The sequence below is a fragment of the Cottoperca gobio genome, chromosome 5 (assembly GCF_900634415.1).
Source record: "Cottoperca gobio chromosome 5, fCotGob3.1, whole genome shotgun sequence".
In the NCBI taxonomy this organism is placed as follows: domain Eukaryota; kingdom Metazoa; phylum Chordata; class Actinopteri; order Perciformes; family Bovichtidae; genus Cottoperca; species Cottoperca gobio.
In genome coordinates, this window is record NC_041359.1 from 1450119 (window position 1) to 1464285 (window position 14167).

Consider the following 14167-nt stretch of genomic DNA (forward strand, 5'->3'; position numbering starts at 1 on the left):
GGATATAATTGTACAGCCTTGAGTTTGACATGTCTGATATATCACAGACCACTCAAGGGGCCATTGCTGAAAAGCTATTCAGCTTGAATGTCAGTTCCATCTCCATCACAACTCAGCAAACTCATCTACTGAGGAAGACAGTGTCAGGAGGTTAAAAGCTCCAGAAAAAGCTAATAGTGGACGGTGGATAGTTTTGTCAAACCATGAACATAATCTTTCCCTAACCTGTTGATCCTGTTGTTACAGAAGGATCTTTACCTGTTTCACAAGGTGCATCTCCATTCCAAACTAAAGGCCCTATCACACATCTCCGTATGACGCTGGCATATATGAAAATACGTCCAACTTTTCATCGGATCGGATCTGAAAAGTGAACATATACAGATACGCATGTCTAACCTATTGATAGCGCATGACTTCCTAATACAAAATGTATCAGACGAATACCCAACAAATGCATAACGTATACACAAATATGGCGTATACAAAATATCGGCAACACGCTGGTGTACGTTTATATAAGGTTAGGTATAAGTAGTATTCGTTAAGAGCTCACTGTGTTACGCTGGGGTGCGTTGTTGAACGCTGAAGTTTTGAGCATGTTCAAAATTACCGGATGTACCCGACGTGTGCTTCATAAGATATGCAGACGTTACGTGACGTTAGACATACGTGAATACGGAATACGTACGCGAATATTTACCTACGTAAATACAGTAGGTGAATACTTACCTACATAAATATAGTACGTAAATACCTACGTGAATACTTACCTACGTAAATATAGTATGTAAATACCTACGTGAATACCTACGTGACTACGTTAGAGGTATGTTAGATATAGGCTACGTCGGCTGACGGTGAACCCTACAGCCAATTTATTGATAATGAGTGGATAACCTATTCCTACACTATGTTAAGATGATCCCTGACGACGGAGTAACTTATTAAACGTGTTTCTACAGTACAGCTAGCGTTCAGCTAGCATTTTGGGAGCTTTTTGGGGTTTGAATATAGTATATAGGGTCCCTGTGAGTAGCTCATCCTCACTTCTTCACAGATTAATACATAAATCCAGCATCAACCCAGCATCAAAGAGCATGGAGGATGCTGAGAGGCTGCGACAAGAGTACATTCTAGTCGTTCTTCAGCATCAGCATGACGTGAACCAAATGGCACTTTTTCAGCTCCGTTTCTTTTCTGCCATACGGAACTGTGTGACAGGGCCGTATGTCTGCCGTGTTCGGCGTATTGTCTGCGTCCTTCGAACGATCACAACTTACCCTTAATTTATATCAACCTATTGCCGATATTTCGTATGCGCCGGCATACATTTCTGCCATTCGGATATGTGTGACAGGGCCTTAAGAGGCCAACCGGAAGAGTAAGCTGTGATATTTTTTTTATTTCCATCTTTACATGAAATACAGACACTCCTTTAGAAACAGGTCACATTTGACATCACTGTACAGTCACAGTGTATTCTGCTGTGTTATCACATAAAACCTTGCTTATGTTGTCTCAGATGTGTCAGGGTAGATCACAGGCCACGGTGGAGGAAAAGTATAAAGGGGGTTTCTGTAAGGAAACATGTTTTTGAAATGTTATTTTATGGATGGCAACAGAGGACTAAATATAACTTAAATGACATTTCCTGCAGGCACAAGTCGGAGACTGCAGACATGTTCAATATAAATGTTACTTGGAAGCAGTCATGAATGCAAAAGTCTCAGTAAATAGAAAAACTACATGAGGCTCACACAGGGACCAGCGTAAAGCCAGTGATAGAAAACAAAGTGTGCAGTAGCTCTTTGTGTCCACAAGCTGCTTGACAGAGTCAGATCTCAGGCTGTGTGTGCTGGTACTAGTTCTGAGCTCCAAGAATGAAGGAAGTTTCTGGCTGTTGTTTGGTGCTGAACATGTATAGGGTTCCCCATTCACTGCCTGCTGCTGGAAAGAAGTTTAATGAGAGTAGTGAGAGCCAGTAAAGATGCGGCCGTAAAACTGAAACAGCTAAAAGACATTCAAATGCTCAGAGAACTGAACTATAAAGTCAGGGGGTAATTCTGTGTAAGGTTCATCACTACAAGTGACACCTTCTACATTATTTATAGTTATTAAATACATTGTTCATACAAAAACACTAATTAGTACAGTTTTAATAACATTACAACAGAGGCATTGAAATACAGAGCACATCTGGGCCCAGGTAGCTTTCAAGCAATTCATATTAAAACAATAATTAATCAATATCTGCCCTAAGGCTTCTGCCCCCTGTCAAGTTCATCATGGCATGATCACACCGTGACCGTGCTTCATAGGTTGCAACTATCAACGAGTAGAATGACTTCCAGACTTACTTGAAAGTAATATCTGTATATTTTACTTCCAGCCTCTGTTGCCTTGTATTTATATCCTCATGCACCGCCCCACATCACTGTGCATACCTTTGTTGATTGATTTGAGCTGATATAATGAGCAGTCATGTGTTGCACAGTCACGCCGGTTGTTAAAACCTCAGAGTGCTAGCTCACTGAGGTGTTTTTGATTGTTCGACAAATATATGCCAAATAAAAAGTTTACGTTGACAGTTTACTTTTTCAAGTGAATAATGGTGTTCGTGCTGAGCACATTGATTCCAAAGCTATTTCTTGGAACTCAGTCAGGAAGTAACTATCAGGTACCAGAAATAGAGGAGTATGAATTGAGATGTTTTATTATTATGTGTCAGAAAGGTGTTGTACATTTCATATTGGAAGTAAAAGAAGGGGATTTGAATGTGCTCCTCTTTGTAATTCTGCCTCCATGTGGGTGGAATTAGGAGATCACTGCAGTCCGGTGTGATTAAACAAGGTACAAACACAAGCTTAAACATCTGCACAGTTCAGTATTCATTTTTATCTGCAATGTGAAAAAACACAAACCCACACACACAAGAACACACACAAACACACACACACACACACACACACACACACACACACACACACACACACACACACACACACACACACACACACACACACACACACACACACACACACACACACTCACTACACGTGCTGATAGGAACAGTTTGCATACAACGCTTTGCAGACAAATAGTGCGACAAAATGAAAACCGCTACCCAGTGTTATCATTATTCATCTGATGATTTAGGGGCCGGGATGAGCTTTCCATTTCCCACACAGCAAAGGTTGATGGGCAATAAAATCCCATTCATCAATGACACATCTTTATCTGCGATACCTGCGGCAAAGCAAAGAGAGGAAGTGTGTGTGTATATGTGTGTGAATGAGTGCGCAAAACCCCCCAATCCACAGACACACACCGCCCATGGTCTCATCCCCCCCTATCGCGTGTTAATTTACAGTGCCTCTCTTATCTAGGCAGGTGGGTAAAAGCTGGCAGAGCAAGTTCTGGAGCCACACACACACTCGTCCCTTCTTCCATCTATTCATCCTTTGCTCCTCGTTTATCACGTCTGGGAGGCTTGGGAGGGGGTGGAAATAAAAACGAGCCTTGGAAAGAGGCAGTCAGACAGAATGGATAGGTTAGCGCCTGGGCCAGCTAGCTCTGATAGCACTCTCAGCTGCTCTGGGGGGTTAAACAGGGGAGGCGCCATAGTGGGATGTAGCCTGAGACAGATACGTACACAGGTTTGCTGATGCTGTGGTGCCAATATTTTAATACAAGTGTAGTCAGTCTCTTATAGAATAGAAGTGAATGATTCCAGATTTCATGTTTAATTTTAATCAGGGTCCAACAGTCATGGACATCAGTAGAAAGACACATTGGGACATCACAATTAAGGTTGTTTAATTGCGTTAGCATGTAGTTACCCACGCAGCACACACAACATTATCGTCCTGTTGGAGTGATGTTTGTCTCTACCTGTTGACTGTAGGCCAAATATTCCGTCCTTTCAGCTCCGGATTGGTCTTCGCCAACTCCTGAGCAAGATATCTTTCTCTTAAGTAATTATATGTGCTTCACCATTTAATTGCTTACATTGTCTGTCTGCTGTTAAGTTGGTTCAGTCAGTTCAGAGTGTATTCACTGCAAACTGTGGCCTACTAGAGGTTGATAAGAGAATGTACTACAAGAAGAATGATCAGTAAAACCAAAATAAGCTAAAATACTATCTAGCACATTTTATGACTTTTCACATTAAATAAAGTCGTATGATAATTTGAGGGGCCAATAATGTTAAAAGCATTTGTTTTGTACACAGCTGTGGTATTTAAAGGTGACACATTAAACTCATTACTTGAGAGGTTGTCTGTGCTAAATGACATCGTACAATCCAACATTTAATCCAAGCAAGTGTGAAAATATCAAGTTCTTTAAGCATGATAATATTCATTTCACATGTTCAAAGCAAATTCTGTTGAAAACAACTGAACACTGAATTCCTCCCACCAATAACAACCCTAACCCCCATCCCCTGTTCATACTGTGATCCAGCTATTAAGTTAACTACTGAGAAAGATTACGCATGCATACTTCTCAGGTTAAATCAATTACTGACCTCAAAAGCAAATGAAACACTTTCTCTGCCATTCAGGCTGAAATAGACATAAATATAACCATGGGCTATCAGTGTAGTGTTGTTTGTGTTGCCAGATGTCAGAAGGTTTTAGTTTGAAATTGCTGCTGTTGGATGAACAACTCACAGATTGGTTTCCAAAAAAGAGCTGTTTTTGAAAACATACAGGAGTTTAATTTGGAGTTTCATAAACTTTTTTTTACCAGGGCAACCAAACCAATCATGAGATATTTTAGACCAATTGTGAATAATTGAACAGTGGACACTGGAGTGTGTAGAGTTAATCTAATTGCACAGAAAACATACAAAACAATGAGGATATATTCTCATTTTGGATCAAACTAATCCCTCAGAATCTAATTTTGACATTGTAGTTTACCAAAACAATATTTGACCAGATGCATCAACAGAAGCTGTCCTTATACACTGTTATATATATGGTATACACAGGACTTTTACTGTTAGCTTTCTTGCCCAGAATGTATTTGCCGGGAGCAGTAACTTCCTTCTTGTCTCCGCTGGTTGATGACAAGAAAGTAAAACATGTCACCCTCCTAACAAGAACTCAGCGAACATAAACGAGATGTCAGACTGAATGACTGAAGTGAAACAAGATGGCAGTTTAGTCTGATTATCAGGTGAACATATTTGCAAACATATTTTCAAGTAAATTGGCACAAATTAGAATAAGCCGGTTTTGGGCAAATGCCCTGGGTCCCCAGAACTCCTGGGGCAATTACCTGACTTATCTGTGTGTTACGCCTGTGCCTCTTCCCAGCGGGCTTCCCCGTGTTTCTATTTGCACTCCCTTCCTCGTGTTTCCTCGCTGCCCTGTCTGTCTGTGTTTGTTTGTCTGTGTTGGCGTGGGAGTGGCTGTCCTTCCTGGCTCAACCACCCGCACACCTGGTTGCAGTCAGCTCATCACCCTCTGTCTACTCACCTGCTTCCCATCAAGTCATCCGTCTCCAGTATATCAACCCGGGCTCTTCAACTGTTCTTCCCTGGATCGTTGTACGTGTATCAGTCCAGTATTTAACGTGTTTCTCTTGTGCTCCAGGATCATGCCCTGCCTGCCCTGTTGCTGTCTCCTGTCTTCACTTCCACACAACTCTCAGTCTCCTCCGCTTCGCCTTGCCCGGTGGGTTTTTTCTGGATTCGGATCCCTGCACCTGGTCCTCAAATAGATATTGTCTTTTCCAAACCCATTCCACTGTCCATGTCCTGCGTTTGGGTCCTCCCCTCAGTGAGCGTAACACTGGTCGATTACCTTGCATGAGGGACTGTTATGTGACTGTCAATAATTTGTATTTATTTTTTCCAGGTGTGAGTATATTCTCCATTTTTATTGTGGGAAAGCAGTGGCATCAACAATCCAAACTCAAGTGTACCTCAAGTGTAATGTTTTCAATTGGTGGGTGAATTCATACGCTTGACTGCCGATGCAAAGCACAGTGGAATAAGAATATACAGGACAAAGGGGTGTGCATGCACACACAGGATGAATGACACACTCCAGCTAAAGATGTGTGCTGTGCTGCCTGGCAATGCGGCGCTTGGCATATTAACCAGAGCATTACTGTTTAAAACAGCAGGTAGGGGAGCAGCAGGTCCCTACTTCATCATGCCATTCAAGGGCCCTATTAGGCTACAATTACTAAATGGCAAGGCTTGTAAATCATACATCATTCATGTGGAGCACTCCTCTTTCCCACCGCCCACTGCACACAATAAGCTGTTGAAGGGTACTGGGCGGGGCGAGAAAGGAAAGAGAATGGAACAAAAAAATAAAAAATAAAAGCATAGAAAGAAATAGTAGGGAAAACTTCATATGGAGGTTCTGAATCCAGCCTCTTAAAAAATCTACCTACTCTAATAAATACAGACCTAACTGGCTTTGTGCTAAAATGGTCCTCTACTAACCTACGTAGATTCTTTAATGTAAAACATGGCAAAAACCAGTGGCGATCCTCGCATTGCATTATCATTATAAAGCGAAAACACCTTTGATATGGCGTATATTCAAGTCCTGTCCAGATTCAATGTCAGCACTTAATGTATTAAATGGGTTAAGACACTATACTTTAAGCCCCAAGCCAAGAAAAGTTCCATTAGTATTATATCCGTCATGTTTCATCTCTTAAGAAGCAGCAGGAAGAGTTGCCCTCTGAGTCCACTTCTCTTTGTTCCAGCAATAGAACCTGGAGCAGAGGCTATAAGATCAGATCCTAATAATAAAGGCCTTCAAGTGGGTCAGTTAACACATTAAATACGTTTATTTGCGAACACAATCTACTTGTTCCTTACAAACCCAGCTGGCTCTCACATTGTTGGATCGGTATAGCTCATGTTCATGTTGTACATTGAACTATCCCATAGAGGACCTGAACAGATGGAGAGACTTACCTTTAACATTGATGAGAATAATCAATTGTATCAAAATGAATGATTCCTGTATTTATTTCAGCCTTTGCCTTCAGCTTTACCTAGGTCCTTTTTCAAACACTTGGATAACATGATAAGACAAATATTTTGTAACTACAAGACTCCAAGAGTAGGATTAGACAAACTGACATGGGACGACAACCATAAAAGCCTTCCCCGTACAAAACGTTTAGTGACCTAGGTCAACAAACAGACTTGTCACTTAAAACATTCCAATAACAAACAAACTTTTTTCCAATGATTTTTGATTGTAAGATATTCAAAATTTTGCACGAAAAAGCAATAACTCATCTAAAAAATTGCTAAACAAAAGAGAACCCTCGTGTCATTGGATGGCAGAAATCCCCTCGGGGACTAAATGTCTTTTCTGGATTTATTCAGTGTTGAACCACTGATTCATGATAACCAGGGTCCATATAAATTCATAACCAGAGTGTACTCACTGTTCATGCGTACAGTGCCCTAAGCCAAACATAAATCAACAGAAAGGTGGGAATCAGACTTAAAGACGATTATAGATGTAGACTTGTGGGAGGATCTGTGTCAAGACAGTATTTGTGCGACCATTAACTCAAGGGTAAAAATGATTTACTACAATTTTCTTCACCATCTCTGTCTCCCTCCCCATACACTGCATAAATACAACAAATACAACAGTCCAACATCTGAGCTGTGCTTTAGATGTGACACAACAGAAGGTACTTTGTTATATGCTAAGTGGCAAAATGTGTGAAACTTCAACATATTACAGGCGTCTCCTTTACATTCAGAAAAGTTGGCAGTTTGCTTCACAACTATACTGGTCTTAATCTCAGTAAAAGTACTGTTAGTAAATTCACAGAGATTGCACTTGCTGTTGCTAGAAAATACATAGCTTTTACATGGAAAATAGATTGCCCTTGAAATTAATAAATTTATATCTTTGGAGAAATTAACATAAAACCGATATTGATTCATGTAAACTCTATAGCTTAGCTGTAATAGTACGTCCTGATAGGACTCATCTATTAAAGGTATCTCATGTTAGCGTTCAAACTCTTCTAGTTCTGTATTGTTATTCTGTTGTACACATTAGAAAATGAAAATAAACCATTACAAAATACTAAATTGTTTCTGCATTTTTACAAAATGTACTGTGGATATTTATAATCCTCAGAGGAAGAATCCTACTGTCACCTAAACACATCATTATGACACTGCTACACAATAAATATATTTTATTTAATCTTAGGATAAACCATGTCCATGTTGGACAATGCATGAGCTTTCATCAAGTGCCACCCTCAAGACAAAATGTGAACTACGCAATAAATCTGAAAATAAATGCCACTCTAATGTGAGCAGAGGCCTGTGAAAGAGCATGCAACTTATCACAAACTGTAAAACGAGCTGTCATCGTAGATTCTGATTCCAAGCTTCCTGATTAGTTGAATCTATTTAACAGCAGGTTTGTCACCAGCTTGGTCCTATTGCCTTATTCTTCTTCCCCATCAGATCCTGCTTTGCCTCCATTTATAATTACTGAACATGAAGCTGGGAACCTCTGCAGGCTGCAGGCCGTGACTTACATATCAGCCGCCACCCTGAAATGTTTTGCGGTCCCCTATTCCGACTCAGATTTGTAGCCCATCTCTTTCAGAGCAAAGGGTTCCAGCATGTTTAAAGTCTGTTCCTGTGCCTAACAGAGCTAAACCAAACCGGCTGGATGATTATAGACCTTTAACATCTGTTATAATGAAGGTCTTTAAGCGCCTAGTTTACAGTCACTTGTGTAGTGTTGCCCTTAAACCTTATCAGTTTGCATATTGGGCAAAAAGGTCTGTTTATGATGCAGTGTCATATTGTTTGCGCTCAGTTCTTCAAGAATTCAGCACAAGACAACACTGTCCCTTTCTGACATCTACACCATTATACTGTAGAAGAAGGGGCAACATATTCTTCATGATTCCTCTTGCCCTCTTGCATCATTTTAACGTCCTCACTTCTTTTAAAAGACGTGTTAGAACTGGGACAGCCACGCTCTGCACCCAGAGGCCATTCATTTCCTTAACTCCTAAATCACTAATGTTATTATTCATGTCTGTAAGACACTGTAAGGCTGTGTGTACAAAGGTTTATATCAACGATGGCTGTGGTATGACAGCAGTCCCCATGGGAATACTTGTTTTAATTATGAATTATTATCACTTTATCTAGTTTTATGTCCCAAGGCGCCCACTGTATGTTAGGTGTGGTTCTTGTTGTTTTGGTGTGAGCCCATCAATGTTGAATTGGCAAAAAAGTATTTTCATATAAATTGCTGAGAAAATACTGTACAACTTTCTCCTGGTGGCATGCATATGGTTTTGGTTTTATTTGCAGATTATTTTGAAGATGTGTTGTAGAGATTTCCACTCAAACACAATGGAGGATCCTTGTCGACTATGGGCTAACTGTCTGTAATCTGCAGAGTGTACATACTGTAAGTTTTCCATTATCTCCCTGTAGAGATAACATTGTGAGGTGTAGCAGGCAGGTAATAAAGTTGAACCAGGAGCTTGGACAGCAATCAAACTCTGCTCCTCTTTCCCTGCTGATGCTGCGGTTGTATGAAGCAACATCAGAGGCCACTTCTGATACTCCAGTCACTCGTTGTCGGGGCAGTTGTGATGCACTATAGAGAGCTTTTTCTCTCACCACAGATACAAAAACAACCAGAAAATAATTTGCTTTGCATTTTATCCTTAACGTAAACATGAAATTGTAATGTTCTCCATTAATACATATAGAAGTTGGTAGAAGTATTCTGGAGATAAATAATAATAGATTGTTGGTATATCAAAATGTATTGTTTTTAAATAGAAACTTTCCTAATTTCAGATGTCTTTCCACGCTGAAAACAATCAAATTCAGCGAAAAACAGTTTTCCAAGAAATATTAAATGAAGAATCAGACTTCAGACTGAGAGAATACTTTAGTGGAATACCAGAATACAATGTGGCTGGATTAGGAATTCTGCTCTGTGTTTTACATTCAAGTTTCATCACTTGGAGGACTCAATGACTAATACTATAAAGACAAATCTAATTACATTTTGATTTGATTTGATTTTTTTTTATTTTTTACATAAGGATGTCAGGGAAAATAATGCACAGCACAGTATATGTGCGTTCACAGAGGATCACACTATTAGCCAACAATCCAATACAAATAATTAAAAAGACAGGACCAGTGCTGGATCAAATACAACTGAGTAAGAACAGATAGCTTTGCACAACTTATACTTTGGACTTATATTATTACAAAAAGTACAATGATTAGATATACTGTACACAGAAAATACCTGTATATTCATACACCCATGCTCTTACTTACTTACTCTGTACCCCCATAGGTAACTTTACTCCATAAAGTCTCCGGTTAAATAGCCATCATAAATACTCAATGTATATAGTAATTAGTTTATTTCATAATAATCATGGAGAAAATAGAGACAATGTTCTGAGACAGTACACATCGTGAGATCCACTCATTTATATGAGCTTGTAGAAATGAAACAGGAAATGAAAAAGTATTTGCTGTATAATACTTGCCTGCAATTTACAACCATAAAGATACATTTTAACAGCAGGTCAGCTGTGAACAGAGTAACACGCTCTCTAGCTTAAACTGGCAATTACAGTCAATCATTTACCACTAACAACTGTCTCCAAGAAATAACATTTCCAGGACCCTTCCTAGGAAACGCCAAGTATTGTTTGCATTCTACATTACATTCTGATATTTACCCAGTTAAACATTACATTGAATGCCAACTTTTGCAAAAACATTAAACAAAATATCGTTTTCATTATAACTAATAGTTTAACAAGGAAATTCTGAGCACCTCAATAATATGAAGGATATACTATTACATTAAGTGAAATTTTCTTGTGATTAAGAAACTCCAAGTAACATTAAACATTACAATTAATTCATAATTATAATAACTTTTTGGTCTTTAATTTATGTTTTAATAATGTAATTATTAATAAATAAAATGATTGAATGAAATCATAAGGTCATTTGTAAAAAGGCTTCTAAATGTTCCTTGTTATTATAAATATACTCTGTAAAAGTTTACAATTATTCTGTTTGCACACCCTAGGCTTCATAACATAATTGTGTTATTTGGATATGTAATGATCAAATTTGCCCGAAAAGCAACAAGAAAAAACATGTCGTCTCTCAGAGCTTCACTGCAGAGATATCTGTATCAGTTGTGGCCTTAAATGATGGATCAGCTGAGCCATACTGACAATATTGAATCTGGCACAAGGCAGAGGTGTGTGTGTGTGTGTGTGTGTGTGTGTGTGTGTGTGTGTGTGTGTTTGTGTGTGTGTGTGTGTGTGTGTGTGTGTGTGTGTGTGTGTGTGGGTGTGTGTGTGTGGGTGTGTGTGTGTGTCTCAGGGGAAATAGTATAGTTGGCTGAAAGGCTCAGTCAATATGAGAAAACAAGCTTGATTTTCACTGGAACTTCATAAAAGTGCTACATTGAAACTTTTCTTCGCCAATGTCTCACTGCTAAATCAATTGTGATAGCATATTATGAAGCCAGCAATTTAAAGACAGCAGCCCTAGAAAGCTTCATGCATTCATATAGAAGGTTTTGTGTTTTCAGCAGAACGTCTGACTTCTTCTCCGGCAGACAGGTAAGCATTTCCATATGAGATATCTCAAGCACTGACACAAAGGCACCTTTATGCAACTTTGTTTGCAAGGAAGAAAAGGAGTTTGGAGTGGAAGGAGAAGATTACAATATCAAGCTGAATTGTCAGTGTGCTGATCTACCAAATGTCAAACAATACATATTCATCTGTTTGGCCAGCCACAGCAAAGAGGCAGCGCTCTAGGAGAAGTCCAAACAGAGATGGCTGACATTTCAGCAGTCAGACTGACAGCTGCACATAAACAACAAGCAAATACACACACACACACACACACACACACACACACACACACACACACACACACACACACACACACACACACACACTCTCTAAGAGACACCCACCCACTCATATTTACACACTTGGCAGTATAAGTCGAAGCTGGACGGTAAAAGAGTAATTTTTAATGCCAAACAAATCAAGTTTGAAATGTAAGGCCTTCTCTACAGCCAAGATCCTTCAGGTATTGCCACCAGTGTAATGTTTTTCTTGACCATATCTGCGGAACATTAATACATAGTTTAATACCCGTCCACAAAAACTAAAATGAAGAATACCATTCTTGTATAGAATCCGTTTTCAGGACATTTCTAGCCAAATGTAGCAAATCCAGATGTATCAGTCAAGCAGCTGATTTCAAACAAATGCTAAAACTCTGCTTGGATCTAAAATATTTGACAGAATCACTCCAACAAAAAAACATGATCCTATATGAGATGAGTGCTAATATGATGTATGTACAGTTAAATGTAGGCGTGTAAACCCACTTGATCAGTGGGTTTTCAAACATGATGATCAGGGTTAAATACAGTGACAATAATGTCAACACTGATTACTAGCATGAGACAGGAACACTTTCCATCCCGCACCCTGACCTCCATAGTCGTAGTGTGTACTCATTTGTATGAATATCACAGTAGTGAGCTGCATTGCTTTCAAATATTCTGGCCGGCATTAATTATTATTTCACCAGCACATTTTCAAGTTTCATTACCATTAGCAAAGAGTACACAATGTGGTCCTGTTATTAAGTGCATTTAATAATTAGATTGGCACTGAGTGCTGTTACTGAATAAACAATGCTTATAAAGAAACGTTTTACATCAACATGAGAAACAGAGCTCAGAGGACTAAGCCAGCAGGCAACAACAGGTTTCATTAGGTCAAACATATAGGAATAAATTGATTGTGATCAGTTTAGTTAACATAAATGGAAAACTGTCCAAAAGCTACATGGAGAAACAGAGCTCTTATTTATTTTTTTCAAGAGACGACGAAGCAAATGAGAAGTATTCTCAAAACCAACCAGGTCTTAGAGGTTCCACCAATCTCCAAAGTGTGAGCCAGGCTACATCGCAGAAGTAACCTTCCTAGCCCTGCACAGAGTGCTGAGCCTAGCTCACCTCTTCATAAGTTCATTGCCTCTTAGGCAAGACCCAGTCCAGGTGATACACAGCCCAATACACAAACCTCTTAAATAAGTCTGTCCACCCAAACTTAAGTAAATTCCTACAACATGATCTGATATTAATAAACCAAGACATATGGTTTTATATTGGCAATAGTTATTAATTGGCTGTCATTTCTTTTATAAGCTACTGTACATGAGATAACATAGCTATGTCCTTGGCATTTGCAGTTTTAGATGGTTTTACAATGCAGATCCTCTAGTGACCACTATATACTAGACCCAAGACAAATCACTCTGTTTTGAAGTGAGAACGAGAACCCCAAATTCTCTAAAAGCTCTAAAAATTCATTTGTAGGGGTGTTTGCCTTGATAGACATGTGTCAAGGAACAAGGGCTATCCAAACTCAAGACTTCCAGAACTTCCTTTAGAAGCCCATTGATGAGGTCTCAAAATCTACACCTTTATCTACAACCATATCAAAGAAATCTGTCTCAGATATGCTTCATTTCTTGGTATGTCGAGACTTGGTAGATGTGGTAGATTGTGCTTACCTCCACAGGGTAACGATGGCCATTGATACTGTGTTCAGAGCCTTCAGATCCGTTGCTAGGACCCCAATGAAACTCCACTTTTTCTGCTTTAAACCTCCCTGGTAGGCCTGCTCCCCGAACAAAGTAATCGTCCTTTAAAATAATGGCCACTGGAAGAAAGACGTAAGGACAGAGAAAAACAGAGACAGAGGGAGAGTCATACATCACTTTTTCAACATATGAAAACAATCTTTTTCAAAGAAACATAAGACAGCAAATTGGTCTCTGTTGTTGATGTGAGGGGAAAATAAAAATGAAATGCTCAATCATAGGTGTGTGAAGACAAATACACAGCGTGGAACTTATTTAAGGTATAAAGAGACTGGACAAAATAGTTTATTCAGAGGACATGCAAAAGGTATATATATGGTTATCTTTTGGATTTGCTCTAAGGAAGACGTGCTCGCACAAGACAATTCATGTAATTTTCAAATTAGCCACTAAGGCAAAATTATTTTCTTCAGCAATTGCAAACTGCCCTTTCAG

General features: G+C 39.2%; 1 protein-coding gene across 2 annotated transcripts in view; it reads right to left on the reverse strand.

The window, feature by feature from the left end:
- LOC115008088 (receptor-type tyrosine-protein phosphatase gamma-like) overlaps positions 1-14167 on the reverse strand; it is a 377770-nt gene that overhangs the window by 126794 nt on the left and 236809 nt on the right. For both annotated transcript variants that reach the window (XM_029431375.1, XM_029431374.1), the window contains exon 4: positions 13643-13791. In XM_029431375.1, the coding sequence (XP_029287235.1) occupies positions 13643-13791 (149 nt within the window). The remainder of the gene's footprint in view (positions 1-13642; positions 13792-14167) is intronic.